Here is a 27,058-nt window from a genome sequence, read left to right on the forward strand (position 1 = left end):
AGATCAGCAAATGAAAGGTAAAGAGACCTTGGTTCAACAGAAAAATAGGCAAGGGCTAGGCGGCTATAAAAAATATTTAAATGAAAAGATTTTTAACTTCACTCATATAAATTTTAAAATAGTCACAAAAGCATTAATACTATGTCAGTGCAATTATTTTTGTAAACAGATCCTCCACATGTGCTTAAGCCTCAGGTCCACAAAATCAGGATCTGTGCTATCTCTGTTGAGGGTTTATTCTGTAAACCTTGGTACTGGGTGAAGTTCTCACTTTCTGCAACTAGGGGTCGCTTCTAACTCCTTCAGTGTTTGCTGACAGGAATTGATTATGCAGGCACCACATACCCACCCTGGAACTCAACTATTTAGATAGGTCAAAGTTTCTTCCCTTGTTGGAGACTAAGGCTGTGGAAAGTTTTCATGAGTGGAATAGGGTGCGTAGAAACTCTCTTCGTTGAAAGAGTACAGGGAGCACAGACCTGTGTTGCAACCAAATTTCCCTCTATGTTCTAGGCACAAAATCATCAGTTCACTTCCCCTTATCAGCCCGGCACTTTCTTGGACTTACAGAATAGGGGCTTTGGGCTCCATATAACTTTGTCTGGTACTTGATTCAAGAGTTTTAGAGGGCCCATGGCACATACACAGATTACTAACCCACTCTTAGAGATCCCTGGGAAGCCCTTACGTGTAATGGGGCCCAAAATTTACCACACTAGCTGCCAGTGATCCAAATAAACTGTGATTTCTTATATGTGTCTTAAATTTCCTCACATACAACTCATACACTTAATGCAGCTGTAGCTGTTAGATTAACCAGATGGATTTAAGACAGCCTAACACCATGGAGGTTAGGGATGTGTGGAGGACAGGCTAACTGCATGTTTTCCATAAATAGACTGGGGTAGGGTTTCTGGTCTCAAAGAAAGTCCTTTGACTTTGCATGGAGTGAAACAGCAAAATATTGAGAAGAGACAAGAAAGATGTGCATCTAGTCATAGTCCTGGTTCCCCAGAGCCTTCGTATAGTATCAGTATATTCCGAAGTTCCTAAGTGTCCTAGAAAAGGGCTGTTTAAGCAATAAGAGGACCTCTGGGAAGGCAGAGTCCTGGGGCCAGGAATAAGAAGCCTTCTAGTTCAGGTCTTTGGTTTCTAGGCAGCCATGAGCAGAAGCATATGCCTTCACATGTCAAACTATGAGAGAGAACTTGTGAACAGTGCCCACCAGGTCAGACCTGACACTGGTGTAGGTAAAACCACTGAAGACAAATTAGCAGGAATGCATAGACTTGAAGCACCTTTCAACTGTTGCTATTAGATTACACAAGCTCTCATACGTGTGTGGCCTTATTGAAGAAACTGTCCTGGAGGAGGTCATGGGAGTGGGAGGAATCTGAAAAACTGAGCAATTATCCAAAAAATGTTCCAGTCATCCAGAAACCTCCTAAGTTTACAGGGACTGAAATACCCAAAGACTGTAGATTTCAAAGGATTGTGTAAGATCTGTTGGACAGGGATGTTTCCTTCTTCTCAAGCTCACTGAATCATGGTTCGACCTTAATGGAAGAAACTCAATGATCTGAATGCTCAAAGCACGAATCTGGAAGGAGCCTTAGCATGCCTAAAGTATATATGTAGAGCTTATCCTACTATAGTTGTTTTTTAAAAGATCACTGTGACTATAGCATAAGGAATGGAGTGGTAGGAGATGAGAATGGACATTCGAAAGCAAGCTTAAAAGTTGTTTTATTGACTTTCCTATGATGGTTTTACCTAGGATTTGACAAGTGGGAACAGAGAGAGTTAGATATTGGTCATTGGTTAGACATGGTGTTGTGAAGAGGTGAAGTAAATAGGATAAAGAAAAAACATTAGGCTCTAACAAAGTATAATGCATGGAAGTGCCAGTTCATAAGGTAAATAACACAATGGGTGCAGTAGATTGAAGAGGAAACCTCAGACCTGCCAGGCTAGAAAAAGAGAACAGAAACTACAGTCAGTGTTAAAATTAACCTTGCAAATTATAAAATGCCCAAAGCACATAACAAGTGTTTAGTAATCTAATAGCTTTAGCAACTCATTAATATACACACTGAAAACTGAAAGGACGATAATTTTCCTTCCATTCCAAAAAGCATTCTGTTTTTAAAAGTTATTTGTGATGAGATTAATGCATGTGAATGATTTTCTTCTAAACAAGAAATGACATGAGAAAATATTCAATTAAGAAATGCATGTTCTCCTACTATATTTTCATTCATTTTTCTTGTACCTGTTTATCTTCCTTTGTTCGTCAATTCCAGCTTAAAATATATTCTACTGAGCTCTTAATTTATCCAACCTTATTAAGATGACTTTGCTATGTTTATTTAGATCAGGTATAATTAGAAAGCCTTAGAAGTCTATGAGATAGGGCATTTCAAATAAAGCTCAAGTAAAATTCTTCATATGTTCTCACAATTCTACATTCTCATAAACCAAATGTCATAATACTCTTTCCCTATAGGTCAGATGCGATTATCTGAACTCCAGGAAATTGCTAGTTCTCTTGGACAAGCTGTAATTTTAGGAAAAACCAGCAGTATTTTTGGATTTAATATTTCTTCCATGTCTATTACCAGTCCTATCCCCAGCCCAAGTGATTCTGGTTGGAGTAAGGTAAGAAAATGAAACTAGTAAAAAATGTATTTTAGCTATTTAAATATAGTTATTGGGAGTGGGCATTCAGCAGAATACTTGTTAAAACTCCTCTTGGTACTCCTTCATCCTACATCAGAGTGCCTGGGTTCAAGTCCCAGATATGTTCCCAATTCCAGCTTTCTGTAAATGTGCACCTTGGGATGCAGCAAATGATGGATCTAATAGGTGTGTTCCTGTCATCCGTGTGGGAGACCTGGGATGGAGTCCCCAGCTCCCATCTGCTGTTGGTATTTAGGAAGTGAAGAAGCAGATGGAACATTTGTCTCTTTGTTTCACTCTCTTTCTCTCTGCCTCAAATAAATAATATTTTTTTAAAAGTAAACTAGTATTGCCCATTTATTACTTTAACTCTCTGTTTTGGTTTCAAGTCAGAAATTTAGAGAGCATATCTTTCTAATTTATTGTTGACGATTTTTTATTGGATCACTGAAATGATAAAGTAGTTTGAAAAAAACAGATCCTACTTTTTAAAAAAAATTGTGTACTGGTTCCAAGTATGCTTGGCTGAATATTTATAACAAGCTTCCATAAATTTGATCTACAGGAAATACTGTAATAATACTCGCTTTACATATTGAACATGTTTTTAGTGAACAACTACTGTATTCCACTCTGCCTGACATATTTTGTGATTGAATGTAGTTTATTGTGGGAAAATCACCTCACACCTCACATCCATTCACAGGTGACTGCTCAGCCAGTGGAAAGGTCTGTGTTTCCTGTTCATCACGTGGCTTTTGTGTCCTCACTCTCTGTGATCACCCAGCCAGTGGCAGAACAGCCAGGACAGCCGTTTTCTCAGCAGCCTTCAGTGAAGGCAGTAGATTCAGATGTAAGTTATAACTAAATAGCTTACTTTGGTGAAGGAACTGAGCTATAACTTCTGAAGGGAGAGCCAACTTTACTAATCCTGTTGTGCTGTCTACCTCATTACACTGCCCCTTAGAAACTGCTCTAATACCTATAGATATCACCATTTATTGCTCTAAAAATATTCCTTTTAAATGAACTTGCTCTTCTGCCCATATTTATGTATTCTTTGTGGGGATAAAGAGTTTCTAGAGAATTTCCCGATTTTAAAATTTATAATGAGGCCTTGCATATCTTTAACAAGAAGCATGGAAATGGGACACTTGAAAGTCTTTTAATTCGGCCGGTGCCGTGGCTCAATAGGCTAATCCTCCGCCTTGCAGCGCTGGCACACCGGGTTCTAGTCCTGGTCGGGGCGCCGGATTCTGTCCTGGTTGCTCCTCTTCCAGGCCAGCTCTCTGCTGTGGCCAGGGAGTGCAGTGGAGGATGGCCCAAGTGCTTGGGTCCTGCATCCATGGGAGACCAGGAGAAGCACCTGGCTCCTGCCATCGGATCAGCGCGGTGCGCCGGCCGCAGCGCACCGGCCACGGCGGCCATTGGAGGGTGAACCAACGGCAAAGGAAGACCTTTCTCTCTGTCTCTCTCTCTCACTGTCCACTCTGCCTGTCAAAAAAAAAAAAGTCTTTTAATTATATTTTTGTTTTCCTTAGGGTGCTTGTGTGTCAGTTGGAATTACTTCACTGACTTTGAAGGCCATTCTAAAAGACTCTAATAATAACCAAGTCAATGGACTTAGTGGAAATACAACCATTCCATTTAGTAGTTGTTGGGCCAACTATACAGACCTTACTCCTCTGAGGACAGGTGAGTACATGGATCCTTACATCTCATATACTAAAAGTAGGGACAATTATCATCTTAATGTACAAAGCATACCCTTGTCAATAATGTATAAAAATCAGAATACTATTCTCTGCCTTATGTCAGAAAATATTTAGTCTAACTCACAAAATATATTTAATATGCAAAAATAGATTAAAAATAAAAAATTAATGGAATTAAACATAATTTGAGGTTATATATCAAAAATCACATCATTTACATTTTACACTCACCTCTATAATTTTGTTATTTTTTCACTGAATGTACATCTTATTTACAGTAAGACTAATATAGAGATTTTCTTTTTTTTTTTTTTTTTGCTTTTCATTGCTGTTTAATTTTAATGCCTCAACCTGCCTTTTGCAGGTTCAAAACAATAAGAACAAAACTGGTGAGGCATTACATCTTTTACTATCTACATTGTTACTAAGCTATCAAAAACATTGTACACTACAAAAGACATTGTTAAAAATTTTCATTCATTGCATAACCATTGAGAAAGTATATGACCAATCTTTTACAGCACAATGCAGACTTTTACATTTTGCATTTACAGCAAATGCAGACTTATAAAATTATGATTTTCCTTTGTCTACATGTGGAATTTACAATGAGGGAAGCTGGTAAGAAAATAAGACAACTAAATAGTACACTGGAAGGAGAACTATAAGCTAGGGCTTGTTATGTGGCAGGGGTTTGCACGAGGGCATTTCTTTGGCAGGATGCAAACTAAACTCAGATGTCGGACATCTGAGACACCTGCCTGGGCTTCTGGTTTGTATATAATTTTTCTTCTTATTCTTTACAAAAGATTTATGTATTTATTTGAAAGGGTTATAGAGAGAGATAGAGAGAAGGATAGAAAGAGAAAGAGAGAGAGAGAGATCTTCCATCTGCTGGTGTATTCACCAATGGCTGTAATGGCCAGGCTGAAGCCAGGAACCAGGAGCCCCACCTGAGTCTCCCACATAGGTACAGGGGCCCAAGCACTTGGGCCATGTTCTGTCAATTCTCCCAGAGATTTTCAGGTTCAAGAAAAGAAAGGATTAGGTGGGCTCATGCAACTTGAATTTCCCACAAAGGATTTCAGAGTTGGCCTAGAAGTTGGTATAATCTTTCTGAAAGTAAGTGCAAAGGAGGGAACATGGGCATTATTAAGATTCATAGTACCTATCACATAAACAAGCCAATTGCAGTAGAGAATTTTAATATGCTCTGATGACATAACAAATCTCTCTTATTAGAGTTTTTACAAGGAATACCCAATGAATATGCACCGATATCCTCAACACTGATGCACAGTCCCACTAGTAAAAGCCTTTCTCCTTGGGCCCAAATGATATATCCAAATAACAGATTTCCATTAGTGATGGCTTATAGAATATTTTAAAGGCATGAAACGAATCAACTGCTATAGTTGAGACAAACTCAATAATCTGTTTACCTTGACCTGGGAACCACTGAAGACCCTTACAGTTTTGGCCCAGTAGTGAAGATTCCAGTAGTGTAGATTCCACTTGGGATGCCAACATCCCATATCAAAGTGCCTGGGTTGAATCCTGGCTCTGCTTTTAACTCATGCTTCCTACTAATGTATATTGTTGAGAGGCAGCAGGTACTGACTCAGTCAGGTACTGACTCAGGTACCTGGGTCCCTGCTACCTAGATTTGGTTCCAGGCTCCTGGCTTCAGCTATTGTGAGCATTTGGTGAGTGAACTAGCAGATGGACGATCAATCTCTCTCCACCACCCCACCCCCGCCCCGTCTACCTTTCAAATAAAATGAAAATGCTTTTTAAAAAGACCTTGAAAAAGGGGCTTCCATAGCCTTGGAAACTCATAACTGGTGCATAGGGAGATTACTGATGCCATAAACAGGAGTGTCAATTGGTAAAGTCAACAACAGGAGTCACTGTGCACTTACTCCTCATGTGGGATCTCTGTCCTTAACGTGCTGTACACTGAGGCTTAATGCTATAACGAGTACTCAAACAGTATATTTCACTTTGTGTTTCTATGGGGGTGCAAACGACTGAAATCTTTACTTAATGTACACTAAACTGATCTTCTGTAAAAAAAAAAAAAGAAAAAAAAAAAAGAAATTATCAATTCCCAACTTGACTCTCACTGGGATTAAACATGACAATAGGTCTGATCTGATTTCATCATCATTTAAAAAAAATCATCTATTATTTTTCACTTTATGTTTCTGTGTGGGAGCAAACTGTTGAAATACTTACTTAAGGTATACTAAGCTGATCTTCTGTATATTAAGATAATCGAAAATGAATCTTGATGTGAATGGAAGGGGAGAGGGAGTGGGAAAGGGGAGGGTTGTGGGTGGGAGGGACGGTATGGGGGGGGAAGCCATTGTAACACATGAGTCGTACTTTGGAAATTTATATTCATTAAATAAAAGATAAAAAAAAAAAAGACCTTGAAAAGCCTTAACTTCTAGCAATGTGATATAGTGGCACTCTTCACTTCTTACCTCTGCACTCTACACACACACACACACACACACACATACACACACACACATACACACCAGAATAAAATAAACTATAAACAGTAAAATAATTCCAATGAGGTCTTATTTTAAAAATATCAAAAGCCAAAATGATTACAAATAATTTTTCCCTTTTTTTCCTTAGTGCTTTGATAATGTCCTACACCAGATGTGTTTAGTCTGTCTGCTGGGCAGCAAGATCATAACCTAATGTTTGTTAAGAGTCAAATGACACTAAGTTCAACATTATGCTGTTGGACAAGAACCTGGAGTATCCTGCTGCTTTCTGATTAAGGGAACAAATTCTTTTATCAGTCAGCCTGAGTGGTGGTAGGACTGGCATTCTTTTATGGGAAATGAGGTATCTGACAGGAACCTTGTTCAAAGGTTCCTTGAAGGTGGGCCCAGTAAGTGCCCAGGGGCAAAGACTTGTCCTTGAAACCAAAGTTTTCAAACTGTCACTTTTAAATAACGGTGCTCCAACATGGTCACACTGGAGTGCTTGAGGAATAAAATAGGCTTTGGTATCTTATTGTGATAACTAAATAAAAGCTTCTTTTTCTACACTAAATTTTCTTTAAGAATTCAACACTTGGGGCTGGTGCTGTGGCATAGCCTGTTAAGCCACTGTCTGCAGCACCAGCATCCCAATATGGGCACCAGTGCTGCAGTGCTGGCTGCTCCACTTCCAGTCTAGCTCCTTGTACCTGGGAAAGCAGTGGAGGATGGCCAAAGTACTTGGGCCCCTGCCACCCATGTGGGAGACCTAGAAGAATCTCCTGGCTTCAGTCTGGCCCAGCTTCAGCCATTGCAGCCATTGAGGGGTGAACCAGCAGATGGAAGATCGATCTCTCTCTTTTTCTGTCTCTTCATCTCTCTCTGTAACTCTGCCTCTCAAGTAAAATAAATCAATATTTTAAAGAGAAAGAATTCAAAGCTTCCCTTGGCATGTCTATCTGATCTACAATGGAGACAATCTACTGCTTCTTGTTTCTTTTGCTTTCTCTCTCCTCCCTTCTCCATTCGTCTTCCCTACAATCACTTCATCTTCCCTTGCCCCCTAACTCACTACTATTTTTCCTGTCTTTCATCAAAGGCGGGCTTTCAACTCCCTGGATATGTCTACTAGGACAGCTAAGTATAGTCACCTTGTTATGTTTATACTAGCCAGCAAGTTTGTAGATTAACCATACTGAAACTATAATAGCAAAATACAGGTGAGAACATTAACAAAATGTCATTCTAATCACTCCACTGAAGGAAATCCCCTTCCAGATCAGACTGCAGGCTGAGTGGGTAGTAATACCCCTCACAGACAGCAAAGCAGGGCCGCCTGCATAAAGGAGATAGGGGTTGTGATTTCTGGCAAAGAAAATAGGGATGTGAGAAATGGTGAGAGAACAAAGTAAAGAGCTGCGTTTACATTTTTACCAACATGGATAAAGATAGTTCTTCTAACAGGCATTCAGGACATGTTTGTCTAGTGACCTATGTAATGCTTAGTGTTTGCTTCAGTTTCCACTGCTATGAAATAAACCAGCCCCAACAGGCTTAACACAAGAACTATTTCATTTGCTCACAACTGTATGGGTGAGGAATTGGGGCAAAGATGGTTCATGTCTGTTCTGTGACATCTGGGGCTTCAGCTGGGGGATTCTGATGGCTGGGGCTGACTAGGATGGCCTGATTGGAGTCATTGATGGTTTGACTAGGGCCTTGATTCTAGATTCAGACTGGGGTCTTCAGTTCTCCTTTGTGAGAAAAACTGGGTCTTTCTCCCAATACTGCAGGAGGAGAAAAACAAAATAAAACAAATACCCTGAATTCTTTACTAGTCAAAATTATTTTTAAAAAATACACCTGCCACCAATATTAATGGTATTTTTCAAACTTAGAAATGTAAAAAAAAGTTATTTTGAGAACAGACTTCATGTACCTCACAGATAGAATTCAAAGAAGACAATTGTACTTCTCTCAAATAAATCATTGCCATGAGTGTCAGTGGCAGAAAAATATAAAGAACAGTGCTCATACATCTTGAAAAATATGAAATGAAAGCAGCAGTGTAGCCTCTGAAAAAGAAAAGAAGAATAAAACAGCAATGACTCTGTAAAAATATATCTTGGAGAAAACAAAGCAGTAAAAATGTATAGGGTTGTATATGTATTACAAACCCTGCTTTCTATAGTAACTACTGTTAACAATAGCAGTAGATCTCCAAAATAAAATCATGCCAAGAAAAATATATTCGGTATCTCTTATTCAAAAGTATGGAAAAATTTGGGGCAACATTGTGGTATAGCAGGTAAAGCCACTGTCTGTGATGCCAGCATCACATATGGGCACCAGTTTGTGTCCTGGCTGCTCCACTTCCAATCCAGATCCCTGCTATTGGACTGGGAAAAGCAGTGGAAGATGGCCCAAGTATTTGAGCCCATGTCACCTATGTGGGAGACACAGATAATGCTCCTGGCTTCATTCAGTCTGGTTCAGTCCTGACCATTACGGCCATCTGGGGAGTGAAGCAGCAGATGGAAGATTTCTCTCTCTTCTCTCCCTTTCTCTCTCTAGCTGACTTTCAAAAAATAAATAAATAAACTATAAAAACTGTAGGAAAATTTAACATGCAGATTTAAAAATATTTGGATGAACTCTTTATCTTTCATGCTGTAAATGCATGTAGCAATATTTCTCTAAGATGTCTACCTGAGCTAAGAAGAAAAGAAAGGTCAAAGTCCTGCAATAGAAAAATAGCATCAGACTTAAAGCAAATGTGAAAAATGGTTTTAAAATACTGAATCTGAGCTTAGGGCATATGGTAGTTTGTTGTACTCTTTTTTAACATTTTGAAATTCTTCAAAATAAAAATTTCAGTATCATACCTATGTCCCCAATATGGCTGAAGCTTCCCTTCCCCAAGTCAGATGTGCAGGGATGAAACATGGATCCAACACCATCATCTCCCTTCCCTATCGTGCCTCAGTTCAAATAGTCCATGTGTGGGAAGGAATCCTCTGATGCAGGAACTGTTGCTGCAGAATGAAAATCTAGTTCATGAGCAGATTGAACTCTGTGACCTTCTCTATACTTGTTTGTACTTAAATCTTTTTTTTTAAACTTTTATTTAATGAATATAAATTTCCAAAGTACAGCTTATGGATTACAATGGCTTCCCCCCCATAATGTCCCTCCCACCCGCAACCCTCCCCTTTCCCACTCCCTCTCCCCTTCCATTCACATCAAGATTCACTTTCAATTCTCTTTATATACAGAAGATCAGTTTAGCATACATTTAGTAAAGATTTCAACAGTTTGCTCCCACACAGAAACATAAAGTGAAAAATACTGTTTGAGTACTAGTTATAGCATTAAATCTCAATGTACAGCACACTAAGGACAAAGATCCTACATGAGGAGTAAGTGCACAGTGACTCCTGTTGTTGACTTAACCAATTGACACTCTTGTTTATGGCCTCAGTAATCACCCTAGGCTCTTGTCATGAGCTGCCAAGGCTATGGAAGCCCCCTGAGTTCACTGACTCTGATAATTTTTAGACAAGGCCATGGTCAAAGTGGAAGTTCTCTCCTCCCTTCAGAGAAAGGTACCTCCTTCTTTGATGACCCGTTCTTTCCACTGGGATCTCACTCGTGGAGATCTTTCATTTAGGTTTTTTTTTTCCCCAGAGTGTCTTGGCTTTCCATGCCTGAAATAGTCTCATGGGCTTTTCAGCTGGATCCGAATGCCTTAAGGGCTGATTCTGAGGCCAGAGTGCTATTTAGGACATCTGCCATTCTATGGGTCTGCTGTGTATCTCACTTCCTATGTTGGATCATTCTCTCCCTTTTTGATTCTATCAGCTAGTATTTGCAGACACTATTCTTGTTTATGTGATCCCTTTGGTTCTTAGTCCTATCATTCTGATCAATTGTGAACAGAAATTGATCACTGGGACTAGTGAGATGGCATTGGTACATGCCACCTTGATGGGATTGAATTGGAATCCCCTGGGATGTTTCTAACTCTACCGTTTGAGGTAAGTCAGCTTGAGCATGTCGCAAATTGCACATCTCTTCCCTCTCTTATTCCCACTCTTATATTTAACAGCGATCACTTTTCAGTTAAGTTTCAGCACTTAAGAAGAATTATGTATTGATTACAGTATTCAACCAAAAGTATTAAGTAGAACAAACAAAAAAAAATACTAAGAGGGATAACATATCGAGTTGCTCATCAACAGTCAGGGTGAGGGCTGATCAAGTCACCGTTTCTCATAGTGTTCATTTCACTTTAACAGGTTTCCTTTTTGGTGCTCAGTTAGTTGTCACCTATCAAGGAGAACAAGTGGTATTTGTCCCTTTGGGATTGGCTTATTACACTCAGCATAATGTTTTCCAAATTCCTAACAGGGATCACTTTTCAGTTAAAATTTAAACACCTAAGAATAATTGTGTGTTAATTACAGAGTTCAACCAATGGTACTAGAACAAAAAAAATACTAAAATGGATAAAGTATTACATTGTACATCAACCGTCAGGACAAGAGCTGATCAAGTCACTGTTTCTCATAGTGTCCATTTCATTTCAACAAGTTACCCCTTTGGTACTCAGTTAGTTGTCGCTGATCAGGGAGAACATATGATATTTGTCCCTTTGGGACTGGCTTAATTCACTCAGCATGATGTTTTCCAAATTCCTCCATCTTGTTGCAAATGACCGGGTTTCATTGTTTTTGACTGCTGTATAGTATTCTATAGAGTACATGTCCCATAATTTCTTTATCCAGTCTACTGTTGATGGGCCTTTGGGTTCGTTCCAGGTCTTAGCTATTGTGAATTGAGCTGCAATAAACATTAATGTGCAGACAGCTTGTTTGTTTGCCAATTTCATTTCCTAAGGTAAATTCCAAGGAGTGGGATGGCTGGGTTGAATGGTAGGGTTATATTCAGGTTTCTGAGGATTCTCCAGACTGATTTCCATAGTGGCTTAACCAATTTGCATTCCCACCAACAGTGGGTTAGTGTCCCTTTTTCCCCACATCCTCTCCAGCATCTATTGTTGGTAGATTTCTGAATGTGAGCCATTCTAACCGGGGTGAGGTGGAACCTCATTGTGGTTTTGATTTGCATTTCCCTGATTGCTAGTGATCTTGAACATTTTTCATGTGTCTGTTGGGCATTTGGATTTCCTCTTTTGAAAAATGTCTATTGAGGTCCTTGGCCCATCTCTTAAGTGGGTTGTTTGTTTTGATGTTGTGGAGTTTCTTGATTTCTTTGTAGATTCTGGTTATCAACCCTTTATCTGTTGCGTAGTTTGCAAATATTTTTCCCATTCTGTCGGTTGTCTCTTCACTTTCCTGACTGTTTCTTTTGAAGTACAGAAACTTCTCAATTTGATGCAATCCCAATAGTTAATTTTGGCTTTGACTGCCTGTTCCTCCAGGGTCTTTTCTAGGAAGTCTTTGCTGGTACCTATATCTTGCAGGGTTTCTCCAACGCTCTCTAATAACTTAATGGTGTCGGGTCGTAGATTTAAGTCTTTAATCCATGTTGAGTGAATCTTTGTGTAAGGTGAAAGGTAGGGGTCTTGCTTCATGATTCTGAACGTGGAAATCCAATTTTCCAAGCACCATTTATTGAATAGACTGTCCTTGCTCCAGGAATTGGTTTTGGATCCTTGATCAAATGTAACTTGGCTGTAGATGTTTGGGTTGATTTCTGGTGTTTCAATTCTGTTCCATTGGTCTATCCATCTGTTTCTGTACCAGTACCATGCTGTTTTGATTACAACTGCCCTGTAGTATGTCCTGAAATCTGGTATTGTGATGCCTCCAGCTTTGTTTTTGTTGTACAAGATTGCTTTAGCTATTCGAGGTCTCCTGTGTTTCCATATGAATTTCAGCATCATTTTTTCCAGATCTGAGAAGAAGGTCTTTGGTATCTTGATTGGGATTGCATTGAATCTATAAATTGCTTTTGGGAGAATGGACATTTTGATGATATTGATTCTTCCAGTCCATGAGCATGGAAGATTTTTCCATTTCTTGGTATCCTCTTCTATTTCTTTCTTTAAGGTTTTATAATTTTCATCATAGAGATCCTTAACATCCTTGGTTAAATTTATTCCAAGGTATTTGATTGTTTTTGTAGCTATTGTGAATGCGATTGATCTTAGAAGTTCTTCCTCAGCCATGGCATTGCCTGTATATACAAAGGCTGTTGATTTTTGTGCATTGATTTTATACCCTACTACTTTGCCAAAATCTCTATGAGTTCCAATAGTCTCTTAGTAGAGTTCTTTGGGTACCCTAAATAAAGAATCATATCATCTGCAAAGAGGGATAGTTTGAGTTCTTCCTTCCCAATTTGTATCCCTTTAATTTCTTTTTCTTGCCTAATAGCTCTGGCTAGAACTTCCAGAACTATATTGAATAGCAGTGGTGAGAGTGGGCATCCCTGTCTGGTACCAGATCTCAGTGGAAATGCTTCCAACTTTTCCCCATTCAATAGGATATTGGCCGTGGGTTTTTCATAAATTACTTTGATTGTATTGAGGAATGTTCCTTCCATACCCAGTTTGCTTAGAGTTTTCATCATGAACGGGTGTTATTTTTTATCAAATGCTTTCTCGGCATCTATTGAGATAATCATATGGTTTTTCTTCTGCAGTCTGTTAATGTACTTAAATCTTTTTACCCAATTTCCAAAAACACTTCATTAGGAATCATATAGTATTTGAAAGTCAATGAAATCCAAATTGGAATTGTTTGAAAATCAGTAAACAATAAAAGGAAGTGAAACTGTTTGATGCTTTTTTTTTCTAGGAAAAAATTATAAGATTGAATTTATACTGGATAATGTTGTTCGGGTAGAATCTGGAACTTTCAGCCTGCCAGCACAGACTGCTTCTAGTGGTGGCAGCAGCAGCAGTGGCAGCAGCAGCAGCAGCAGCAGCAGCACCAACAATAGCAAAGCATCAACTGTGGGCCCATCTGCCCAGATAATGACTGTAGTCATTTGCTGTCTGACAGGAAGATTCTTGCTCCTGGAAATATTTATGGCTTCAATTTTTATCTTGAACAGATCTATATGTAAGTATGATTCATTTTTATTTGATATAAATCTCCATATATTGAGGTACTAGTAAATGTTTCTTAAATAAAGACTTTGTGCCCTGCACTTATTCACAGCACTTCTGAGGACACAAAGAGAAAATGAGAGTCTCAATGGAAGAAACAAGACAATGATACAAGAAATGTTATTCACAAAACTTGTTTGCCTAGAAGAATGTAGGGGACAAGAAGTGCAGTTAAGTTCAGAACTCTTCTGCAGTTGCAAGGTGCAGACACTTGGTTTGAAAAGGTTTAGGCAGTAGAAGTGATCATTTGACTAAGACCAGTGGTAGTCTTGGTTCTGCAATGGTGAGACCCAAGGACTCAGAGAATACTATCCAGAACCTGTGTCTCTCTCTCCCTTGATTCCACTTTCATTGGTGGTCACTTCACTCCCAGGTTGGCTCCTCACTTATGTGAGGATCATCTCCATCGTCATCTCCATCGTCACATTCTGCCAGTCCAGGAGCCAACGCAGAAAAAGCAAATGTATTTCCCAACAGCTCCTGCAAAAGTCTCAAAGCCATTTCATTGACCTGACTTTATTGCATGCCCCTTCCTGAACCAGTCACCATGGCCCAGGGTTCTAATTAGGTTTTCCTGGGTCACATGGGCAATGTCTTGAGAATAGTGGACATCTGGTTTCACTAAAGAAAATCAAGGTGATAGTTCTGGAGGTGGTAGGCATACAAAGATAGTGAATATTGGGGATATTAATAGGAAAGAGAGGTTCTTATGGAAGAGAATGATTAGACATGACTACAAGTGTTACTCCATGAACATCACATGGAAGTCTGGATAGGGTACTATCCAGATAAAATATATAAGATTTGGAGAGAAAAGGAAAAGACACTTAAGATCAGGGATAGGATAGGAGCAAAGAAAGAAGTGGGAGTGGAAAACTATGTATGTTCGTAGAATTCTTATTCTCCTTTCAAGCATACTTTTCCTGTTACCCCCATCTCAGTTAATGCCAATGCCATCTTTTCTGATCCTTCAGGATAATACAATTCCTCTTCTTTCAAGCTCTATATCCCTTCAAGTGCTCTATACCATCTATTTTTAGCCTTGTCTCTTATTGGTCCCTGTTTAAAGCCTTACTGTGGAGCAGGCATTTGGTAAAGCAGTTGAGATGCCATGCCTGCCTGCATCCCATACCATGATGTGTACTTCCAGTCCTATCTCTACTTTGAATTACAGCTTCCTGTGCATGCATACCCTGGCAGGAAGCAGATGATGGCTCAAGTATTTGGGTTCCTGCTGCCCATGTGAGAAATACAAATGAAGTCTCTGGCTCCTGGATTAGCCTGGCTCAGACCTGGCTGTTATAGGCATTTGGGGCGTGAGTTAGCAGACAGAAGATTTCTCTGTGTCTCTATGTCTCTCTGCCTTTAAAATAAGTGAAAATAAAAATAAAGTCTCACAGCTCTAATTACATTTTTCTTCTCACTTGACCTATTATCATAGCCTTCCAGCCTATTCTCCATGTTGCTGTCAGATTTATCTTACTAAAGCACAAGCTCACACAATAATGGTTATCTCAAATGCTTAAAGAGTCCTCATGACATGAAAAATGTAATCAACACCAAGGCCTTGAAACCACTTTTAAAGACTGCCTACGTTTACCAAATCATTCCTAGAAAACATCCTTTCCATCCCATATATGCCTTCCATGTGGGCCATCTTCCTCTGCTCACCAAGTCAGCCTCTCGAAATACCCTTCTAGGTTCTGCTCAAATCCCCCTTACTCTAGGAAGTTTCCTTTCTCCCTTCTCACTCTATATAAAACATTTAGTTTTCCTTTCACTTGGTCTCCAGTTGCACTCTATTTATACCTGTATTATGGATCTTTTTGTAGTATACATACATTAAGCTTACATTAAGAGTTACCTTCCGGCTGGCGCCGCGGCTCACTAGGCTAATCCTCCAACTAGCGGCGCCGGCACACCGGGTTCTAGTCCCGGTCGGGGCACCGGATCCTGTCCTGGTTGCCCCTCTTCCAGGCCAGCTCTCTGCTGTGGCCCAGGAAGGCAGTGGAGGATGGCCCAAGTGCTTGGGCCCTGCACCCCATGGGAGACCAGGAGAAGCACCTGGCTCCTGCCTTCGGATCAGCTTGGCGCACCGGCCGCAGCACACCAGCCATGGCGGCCACTGGAGGGTGAACCAACGGCAAAGGAAGACCTTTCTCTCTCTCTCTCTCTCTCTCTCTCTCTCTCTCACTATCCACTCTGACTGTCAAAAAAAAAAAAAGTTATCTTCCTCTCTAAATTGTGAACACTTATAGGACCACATTTCTTACATAATATGAGTACCAAAAGTTTGTTTAGGTTGATTTCAAATCTTAAAAGGAAAGTTAGTCATCACTTGTGATTTAGGGAGACATGTTGAGTTGGGGGTATTGAGGGAAAATTGTAAAGAGCTTTCATTGGCAGATATTAATCAGTTTGCATATGATTTAATGAGGGAAAGATTCTGATAAATCACAAAGTAAAAAAGAAACAGCACATTGGACATACTGATAAAAGTTTAAGAAGAGTTTGAGGTAGAGTAATTATTTAGAAAGATATGTAGTATTTCAAGTAATAAATGCCAAGACTAGATTTTACTTGTCAATGCTTTTGTAGAGAAGGATGAAGAGATACTGTATATTAGACTGGTTCTGGGAGAGTTAAGACAAACTGGAGTCTAAAAGCAGCTGCTAGCACTTCAGCAGCAGCAGCCATACCATAGGAAGAAGTAAGCCCTTTCCTCCCTGATGCAGAATCTGAGGTCCAGCTATCAAAGAAGTAACATGTTGCAGAGACAGGGTCCTGTCCTCTCATTCTGAATACAAACATGGGGGATGGAGCTTAGGGACAATAAATAAGCAATACACACACATATATATATTTTTTGCCAGTTATCTTGTCTCCAGAATTCTAACAAAAAGACCAGTAGTTTATTTTTTTTTTGATAGTGTGGTATGTTTACTTAAATCCGTCTTTTCTCCTCTCAGAAGCATTGAATATAAGATCTAATTGGCTGAATATGTCAGTACTACCTAATATATACTTGTGAATTTTGTGTTTCTTCATTAAATGCATTGTTTTATAATCCCCTTCACTGACTTTCATCTTGACTGTTCCTAAAAAATTTAGTATCGTACCAAACTGGAAAAGATATATTTTAAAATCATTGCTAAATGATACTATTCCTTTGTCTTTTTGAGGGTTTTTACCAAATAAAAAAGTTAATTGATGCCTTCTCCTTTGCTACTAAATATATTACCATTTTTCAAGTAAGAAATACAGGGTTAAGCACCATTAATGAATTTAAATGCTGGGTTATTTTATAATTTTGCCTTCTGAATTAAAAATATTTTACTTTTAAGAAAATCATGAAGATCCGTTAAATAAAACAGCATAACTTGAATGTGAAAATAGGCCACAAAATATATAAGTACCACAATTCTGTTTAACATTAAATTGGGAAACTTTAAATACTTTTAATTATTATTTTTGTCTTATTAACCATACCATAAAATATTATAAATTTTAAAATTAAAACATATTTGAAATGGCACTATATATTATTGATTTTTATATTTTTTCACTTTTCAGAAAGCAACTAAAGTGCTCTTTGGAAGAACAGACTAAGCAAAAACACAAGAATGCTTATTTATGAACTATTTTGTTGCACAAGAAGTCTACATTTTTGAGAAAATATGCTACACTATTTTTATAATACATAAATGTATCAATTAGCTTTAATTGCAAAAATCTGATTTCTTCAAAGTATAAAGTGTTTTGATTCCTTATATTTGTATTTCAAAAACCTCCAGAAATCTCTGATTTGAAAGAGGTATACCACCTCTGAATTATTGTACCAATAAATTAAAGAATTCTTTAAAGTATTACACCAATAAATCAAAGAATCCTCTAAAGTATGGATTGTCTGAATTTGACTTAGACTCTTTAGATCATACTGGAAGCATTTGGGGTTTAAAATTTTTTTTATTTATCTTATTTACTTGAAAGTCACAGAGAAAGAGAGAGACAGACCACTGGTTCATTGCCCAAATGCCCTCAACATTCAAGGCTGGCCAGGAGCCTGAAAGTCAATCTAGGTCTTCTATGCAGGTAGCAGGAACCCACCCACTTAAGCCATCATTTTGTGTTTTCCAGGGTATACATTAGAAGTATGCTGGAACTGGGTGTAGAGTTAGGACTTGAATTCTGGCACTCTGATACAGGATGCCAGCATCTTAACTGCTAAGGCAAATGCTGGCCCTGAGAGTTTTAATATATTGAGGGAAGGACTCTGATTTTCCCTATTATTTCATGAGACTCTGATTTCCAACAACCTATGCCACTCTAATTTCTAAGGACTTTTAAGAAATGAAATTGTTTCAGCCTTTCTCAGACTGAGTTGCTGTCTTTCAAATGCACAGGAACCCCAGCAATTGTAGACTCTTCTGTATTTCTGGGCTTGCCAAATCTTGACCTATATTCCAGGAAGAGTTTCCTTAGTTTGCCTAGAATGGGCTTTTGGAACAAGTCCAGACACTCCTGCCTACACCTCCTTTCCATTCAAAACTATCTCTACTAGGAGTACGACCTCACTCAACTCCAGGCGACAGCAAAACAGAAGAACCTTATTTTTAAGAGGATAAATGAGTGAATGCAGAAAACCCACATTTTAGTGTAGTCAAATTAACCCAAAGCTCTAATATTATAAAAATGCAATTGTCACTAGGAAAATCCTAAAGGGAACACTTAGTTTGACAGCTCCCACTAGAGGCATTGCAGTTATGTCCAGAGCAAGTAGAGTAGATAATAACAAAACTTACTTTCTAGCAAGTCACAGTCAACAAGTTTCTGGGACACTGAGAGAATTCAATAATGCTCTTACCATTCTCTCCTGTGTACCATCTCTTAGTGTATCAACATCAGATCATTGATAGTCTTTCTTACCAGAAAAATGATAAACATTTACCATGCAGTAAATTCAAATATCTCTGTATATATTTGGCATTTCGTTAAGTTGAACAAGTACTTATTTAGCATTTACTAGTTACTGAATGAGAGGACTAAAAAGAATCAGGTGCTATGGCCAAGAATTGACAGGATGACTGGGCAAATTGGGAAACAGATCATTTGAATACAACGTGGTACATAAGAGAGGTAGATGCATGGTGCTAAGGGGGTAGATAACAGGAGCACTCCCCTTCAGGGGGGTCATCGTTTGAGGATGGAAAGGGATGAGAAACAGCTTCCAGAAGAAGTGTTGAGTGAGAGGAGTGTTGAAGAACATGGGATTAAGGAATGTTATCCCAGCAGAAGGTATGGTGGCAAGAGCAAATGTTGAAATACCACTAGACAGCAAACTCCCTGAAGGTGAGGGTTTTTACCCTTCTCAGCATTTGTTCCTGTCATTTCACAAAAGATCTGGCACTAATGGATGCTTATGTACTTTCTATTGGATGATTGAAGCATGGAGGGTGGGGAAATCAGCAGGTAGTTAGATGCTACAGGAGCACCAAACATAACAGGAAGAAGGGCAGGAGACCAGGCTGGAGGGGAAGACAGCAGCTTTCTGTCTATTTATATGGATTTGTTCTGTAAGTCCCAGGGATACAGATATTTTTAAAGATTTGTTTATTTGTTTGTTTATTAGAAAGGCAAAGTTATATAAATAGAGGGGGAGACACAGATCTTCCATCTACTGGTTCATCCCCCAAATGGCCATAACAGCCAGGGCAGGGCCAGGTTGAGGCTAGGAGCCTGGAACTCCATCTGGGTCTCCCACATAGGTGGCAGGGACGAGGGACTTGGGCCATCTTTCTGCTACCTTCCCAAGCACATTAGCAGTAAGCTTGTTCCTAAGCGGAGCAGCTGGGACTCAACCAAGGATGCTGGCGCACAGTGGCTTAACCTGCTATGCCACTGTGGGATATAGTTTTAACCAGATATTAAAATAGAACTTTGGTTAAGATAAAGTACAAAAGGAGGAACAAAAAGCTTAACATTTTTCAAAGTAGACTAAAAGAGCAGAAGATTAAAGGAGGTTTTTTGAAGAACAGTTTTCTGGAGGCTATGGTCCTGGGCCTCAGGCACTTTGCAGAGGCTCATGGAAAGCTTAACAGATGTTCCCTGAGATTCAGGGTACAGGATGGTCTTCAATCTGAATGATAGCTGGTAAATCATAACAGAGAGTAGGTGGCTGAAGCAGTGGATGGCTACCAAGTTCAGGGTGGCAGTTTAGGAAATACCAGCTTAGCTTCTCCACAGTTATCTGGGCAAAGTATGCATGTGTGTTTCTCATGCACCTGATAAGGACTGTTTATGTGTTAGGGAGAGATAGAGAGAATGGGAGGGAGGGAGGAAGGAAGGGTGATGGGGAGAGAGACAGGTTGACAGCAGTGGGGAGGATGTATGTCTTATCCAAGAGGGCTGACTAGAAGGGAAATAAACTGCAGGAAAATGAAACTGGAAAGAGACCACTGGATGCCTAGAAGCCATAGGAAAGTTCACGTCAACAGATGCAATAGAAATGTCATGATTTGGAAGTAACTGCAGTTAAGAAGTTCCTTCACAATGAGGTCTTTGAGGAACACATGACAGCCCCTTCATGAAGAACATTTTGCTGCTCGTCATGGGGCAGCAGGTCCCATAGAGCTCCTCAGGGCCAGCCTGGGGAGCTTGGGGGCCGAGCGGGATGATGAGTGTCGGCGGCAAAGGAATCACACACCAGAGCCGGGAGATCAGTCAATGCCCAGGGCGCAGCCAGGTCCTCGGACTTTATTGGGAGAGGGAAAAGCTTTTATAGACACAGAAAGGGGGCTGTCCAGGGCACAAGAGAGTTGAGCCAACCAGCTGAAAGGTCAGGCAGGACACGAGCTGGGCATGCCCTCAAGGGCCTATCACAGCTGAGGACACATACTGTTCATGAGTACAGGTACAGTACAAGTCTCCAGTCAGGCTAGGTACCTCCCCGGGGGCTATCTTGGGTTGTTGGAAACGCTGAGTCACTGGAATGCGGAAGTGCGGTAAACTCGAGCAAAGGCTTAGCGGCCTTGTTTCCTTTTCAATTGGAGGCCCCCACATCATTTGCCATGTCCAAGGAGCACAGATAACTGATCATACACCACCAGGTAACTGAACACTTTCCCACTCCCCACTCCCAACAAGCCTTCACTTCATGCTGAGATGTAAAAATGAAGTGTTTTAATGCATAATCCAGTTTATTTTCTATTCCAAGAGTTGTCCTTTCTGTTAGAGAATCAAATTCACAAAACTCCAATTCTGCCATTTGTAGACCCTGTATTTCGGTGCTGTAGTAGAAACAAAAATATTGTTAATATCAGAACACTATAAAAGACACAAGATTGACAATTGTCTGTACTTTTTCTTCACATACAGTTTTAATTCAACCCACTGGAAACTGTCATAATGTTTCTACAGATTTTCAATACAGGATTTTCTAACACAAGCTATATGGCACTAAAAGAAAATTGTAAAAATTTGTTTCTTAGCCACAAACTTTGGCAAAAAGTTCCTGATTTAATTGATCTAAATTTTTGACTCTCTGCCTTTTACACATCTCATAAAGGGTGGGTGTTCTGGTGTAGCAGGTTAGGCCACTACCTGTAATGCCAGCATCTCATATGGGCACTGGTTCAAGTCTCAGCTGCTCCACTTCTGATCCAGCTCCCTAATGATGTGCCTGGAGAGCAGCAGCAGATGGCAGTTGTGAGACCACCTGGAAAATGAACCAGCAGATAGAAGATATCTGTGTGTGTGTGTGTGTGTGTGAGAGAGAGAGAGAGAGAGACTCTGATTTACAAATAAATCTTTTTAAAAAGAAGAACTTCATAGAATTATCACAGTACTTATGTTCATTTTGTCATATTAGCTACTCTATGCTAATTTTATTTATTTATATATTTATTTGAAAGAGTGATAGAGAAAGTTTCCATCTGCTTGTTCACTCCCCAAATAAGCCAAGCAAGGGCAAAACCAGAAGCCAGGAACTCTATTAGGATCTCCAAGGTGAGCGACAAGGGACCTAAGTACTTGAACCATCATCTGCTTCCTCCCAGGGTGTGCATTAGCAGAAAGCTAGATTAGACATGGAGGTTGTACACCCTCCAGCCAGTCCACCATGGGGTGCCCATGCCAGCATCCCAAGCGGCACTTACACACCTGTACCTCAATGACTAATTTTAAAATGACTGAATCCTTTGGAAGCCCTGAGTAATATGGTTTCACATAGCATCTGTTCACATGTTAGCCACTTTTTTTTCTTTTAGGTTCTTTACTTTTAAATAATGTTTCTCTAAATATTGCCATATTAGTTATTGACATTTAAATTCTTAAAATATTTTTAATTTTTTTTTATTATTTGAGAGACACACAGAGAGAGATCCCACCCACTGATTCACTCCTTAAGTGCCTACAGTGGTCAGGGGTGGCCAAGCCCAAGCTGGAAGCTAGGAACTCAATCCTGTCTCCCATGTATTTGTTTCTGCCATGTATTTGTGGCACTCTGATGTGGGAAGTGGGCAGGTGTCTTAAACCCTAGGTTGAACATCCTCCTCTAAATTTTTAGAATAACTTTTTAATATAAATAGGCTGTTTAACTGTTCAACAAGTCATAAATATCCTCTGGTGTGTTAATACTATTTTATCCAAGATCTGAAAATTTGGTAAAGTATAAATAAAATATTATCTTGGTCAATGTAAAGAACAGAAAATAAGGAGGAAATAAGAATATCTTTTGGTAGTGCTTGTAATAAGTAAAATGTTTATATCTTATACTGCTGTGCCAATTCTTTCCTAAGTCCTATCCATTTTTTGATCATTGCAACAACTTCTGGCTTTACCTCTTCTTTTTTTTATCCCCCAAAGTGTTATCTACTATTAATAATAATAATAACAATCCACTGAAGGTTCACCACATGCTAACCTGACACTCTAACTTCACACTAAGTACCAGACGCGATGCTAAGTACACAACTCGGACCCTTTTCTGACAATCGGCTTATGAAGTATTTTCCCTTTGACAGATGAGAACACTTGAAACCTAAAAGAAGTAGTAAAATGCTTAGTTTCACAGAGCTAATGGCAAACCTGGGATTCGGTATCCAGACCATCTAATTCCAGAGCCTATGTTCCAATAGTTAATTGCCTTCCCTTTTTCTTCAAGTTTGAGAAAGTGTTCCATTGTGAATAGAGTTTTTAGGAAAACATGTTTGTGTCTAAAATTCCTGTTTAAATTCTAGGATTTCAGTTTACTACCTTTTTTCCTTCAGGCAAGATCTTATTTTCCTTTCCTCTCAATTTCTTTACCCCTACATATAGAAAATATCTAACTTGTAGTGTGGTGTTTGGGGACAGATGATATCAAATTCATGGCAGGTAATGCTATAGTACCAGCGCCCAACAGGTGGTGTGGGCTTTCAGTAAATGAGAGCCACTTCTGTTGGTTTTATTTCTATAATGTTGCCTGGCCCATTAAACCATTAGACTTCTTATCACACTTACATGCTGGAACAATGTCTGGCATGTAATAAGCACTACATGAGTGCTGACTCTTGGAATCATTGGCTGGGCACAGGGCCACCCAGAACAATAACTTTCTCAGCTTTCCTTGTAGAGAGGAATGACCACCTTCTGTGCAGAGGGTTATAAAAATATAATATTGTGGAATATTCTAGAAATCTCCTTTAAATTGGCTATTTTTCATCTCTTTACCTTTTCCTCATCCCTTCCTTTTTTTTTTTTTTTTTTCCTGCTGCATGGAACAAGATGCCTGCTTAGACCAGGACAAAGGCTAACCTCCAGGGGAAGTGGGAGAGCACTCAATTGAAAGGTGTTTTGGTCTCTGACATTGTAGTGAACCATGCTAGCACTTGCTGTGCTAGGTTTTCATCATTACTTTATGGGATTCCTAATCCTAACTGTTAGGTCTCCTGCTTTCACCAGACATCTTTGGTGGCAAAATGTGAAAACAGTGTGAAAAGAGAATTAATCCTTCTTCCTGAGGGAGGTAGACAGAGACAGTGCTAGGTCAAGAAAAGAGACAGAATAACACATATACCTATGGTGTTATTACCTGTACCCTCCAAAAGAGAAATGCCTAAACTTTGATGAAAATTCATTATGATGTTGGGTTTGGGGAACCTATATGAAGGGTTGTACCCTTCTTCCACACTTATCAGTGGGCATGTTCTATTTCCTTGTGACTGCAGCTGGCAAGGGGTGTCCAATCTTCGGTGAAAGACACATTGAGATTAATTTCCCCAACTTTCCTCTCCCTAGAGTAGCTACAGACACATGTGTAAGACCAAAAGTGAAAGGCCTGCCATCTGGGTTGCAGTAAGGTACTTGAATAGTTGAGGGCACTCTAGCTAATTACAAACTTTTTGCCACCCCACTTGCAGACCCTTAGTTCTCCAGTTATTACGACTCAATTAGACTAAAATTAGAAAGTTTCTCATGGGAAAACTGTTCTTCCAGCAATGCTGTTTACCCACAAATTCTGCTTTTATTAGAGAAGTTCCTTTAGGTTAAGAGTTATATGTTCTTTTGACTTCTCTAAAATGCTTAGAACACACTTTGCCCATAGTACGTGTTGAAAAAAACTGTTTAAATAAATGAATAAGTAGGATGTATGAGGAAACTTTTCCTTTACCAGATTTTTGTGGTAAAAATTTCTTCCAAAAATCATAGAAATTGCATTTTATACTGACTTAAAGGCTTAGCATTTCAAATAACAGTGTATAAAATTTACACCCAGTTAAAGACCAACTAGTTATGGTTGCTATGGTAATGGGATCTGTGCCTATGAACAGAAAAAAATAATTCCTTTGGATAAGATATTTATGAGTGTGCCAGGCTACATGGCAAGAGTATTTACCTTTGGTTTTTCTTCAGAGCAATTTATGAATTCAGGCAGATGATCCTTATACATATATATAATATGTTTATATATATATAAATTCTCCATAGGAAGAGAGAAAATAAATAAATTTTCTTACACTATGGTTTTAATTCTCACTTATAAAGGATTTAAATTCAAATGAGAAGTACAGCAAGAAATATATATCTCATTGTGAAGAGACAAGTAATTTTTACTGTATAAAATGTACCATATCTGTAGACAAATACTTTTTTTTTAATTTGACAGGCAGAGTTAGACAGTGAGAGAGAGAGACAGAGAGAAAGGTCTTCCTTCCGTTGGTTCACCCCCCAATTGGCTGCTACAGCCAGCACACTGCGCCAATCTGAAGTCAGGAGCCAGGTGCTTCCTCCTGGTCTCCCACGCGAGTGCAGGGCCCAAGCACTTGGGCCATCCTCCATTGCCTTCCCGGGCCACAGCAGAGAGCTGGACTGGAAGAACAGCAACCAGGACTAGAACCCGGCGCCCATATGGGATGCCAGTTCCGCAGACGGGGGATTAACCAAGTGAGCCACGCATTGGCCCCGACAAATACTTTTTTTTTTTTTTTGACAGGCAGAGTGGACAGTGAGAGAGAGAGACAGAGAGAAAGGTCTTCCTTTTGCCATTGGTTCACCCTACAATGGCCGCCGTGGCCAGCGCGCTGTGGCCGGCGCGTCACGCTGATCCAAAGCCAGGAGCCAGGTGCTTCTCCTGGTCTCCCATGGGGTGCAGGGCCCAAGCACTTGGGCCATCCTTCACTGCACTTCCGGGGCCATAGCAGAGAGCTGGACTGGAAGAGGAGCAACCAGGACAGAATCCGGCGCCCCGACCGGGACTAGAACCCGGTGTGCCGGCGCCACAAGGCGGAAGATTAGCCTATTGAGCCAAGGCGCCGGCCCCGACAAATACTTTTAACAAAAATTGGTAATATATCTGATATTTTAAATGGCCAGAGGTGGTTAAGGGAAATTCAGAAACAACAGCAGAGACAAAAAGCTTAAAAATCAACAATCAAGACACATATCTTCCCAAAGGAATTTGAATTGATGGGCAGTGGCAAATCTGTATTTTTAACAGGACTGTTAACCAAGAAGACAGCTGTATTTTTAAAATATTTATATGGCTGATATTTGGCATAGTCATTAAAATACTGCTTAAGATGCCTGTTTCCCTTGGCTGGCGCCGCAGCTCACTTAGCTAATCCTCCACCTGCGGCGCCAGGACCCAGGGTTCTAGCCCCAGTTGGGGTGCTGGATTCTGTCCCGGTTGCTTCTCTTCCAGTCCAGCTCTCTGCTGTGGCCCGGGAAGGCAGTGGAGGATGGCCCAAGTGCTTGGGCCCTGCACCCACATGGGAGACCAGGAGGAAGCACCTGGCTCCTGGCTACAGATCGGCATAGTTCCAGCCGTAGCGGCCATTTGGAGGGTGAACCAACAGAAAGGAAGACCTTTCTCTCTCTCTCTCACTGTCTAACTCTACCTGTCAAAAAAAAAAAAAAAATGCCCGTTTCCCATATCCTAGTGCCTGGGTTCAGGTCCTGGCTATGTTCCCTATTCCAGCTTCCTACTAACATGTACCATGGGAAGCTGCAGATTCTGGCTCAGCTGGATCCCTGATAATCATATGATTGTACTCTCTGGCTCCTAGCTTCCTCTAGTCCCAGTCCTGGCTGTTGTAAGCACCTGGGGAAGTGAACTAGTACATGGAAGATCTCTCTCATCTCTCTCTCTCTCTCTCTATCTCTATCTCTAATGAGTCAGACAGCAAAGGACTAAGCTGAAAATAAAATACAAGACTAGGTAGGAGATCATTGTGACAATCAATGTACTGAAATGATGGACATTGATAGGATTGAATGGACAAAACTTGTCAACAGACGCTATTATAAGAAAAACATCCCTTGCATAGTAGAAAAAAAGCCTGCAGAGAGAGTGGAAGGTGCTTGAGTTCTAACAGTAGCTCCTTCATTCCATGTCTTTAAAACAAAGGGGGCAAAGGAAGCAGAGGGGGACGGGAGTCAGGGCCTGATTTCATGTTATACCTTCAAAGATTAATATTCCTTCCACTTTTCCTTTTATAAAATTGTTATTTCTAAAATCTATCATCTATCTATCTATATCTATCTAT

At 39.9% G+C, this 27,058-nt stretch overlaps 1 protein-coding gene across 3 annotated transcripts in view; it reads left to right on the top strand.

Annotated features, from left to right (window-relative positions):
• PKHD1L1 (PKHD1 like 1) overlaps positions 1-27,058 on the top strand; it is a 200,319-nt gene that overhangs the window by 171,570 nt on the left and 1,691 nt on the right. For 2 of the 3 annotated variants that reach the window (XM_070075409.2, XM_051843973.3), the window contains exons 74-77: positions 2,507-2,658; positions 3,386-3,532; positions 4,221-4,374; positions 13,723-13,989. In XM_070075409.2, the coding sequence (XP_069931510.2) occupies positions 2,507-2,658; positions 3,386-3,532; positions 4,221-4,374; positions 13,723-13,989 (720 nt within the window). Of the gene's footprint in view, positions 1-2,506; positions 2,659-3,385; positions 3,533-4,220; positions 4,375-13,722; positions 13,990-17,609; positions 17,936-27,058 lie in introns of those variants that run through there. The other variant, XM_070075410.2, reaches the window with a different exon arrangement.

This window comes from Oryctolagus cuniculus, chromosome 6 (genome assembly GCF_051225735.1).
Source record: "Oryctolagus cuniculus isolate XC-2025 breed Fujian yellow rabbit chromosome 6, ASM5122573v1, whole genome shotgun sequence".
In the NCBI taxonomy this organism is placed as follows: domain Eukaryota; kingdom Metazoa; phylum Chordata; class Mammalia; order Lagomorpha; family Leporidae; genus Oryctolagus; species Oryctolagus cuniculus.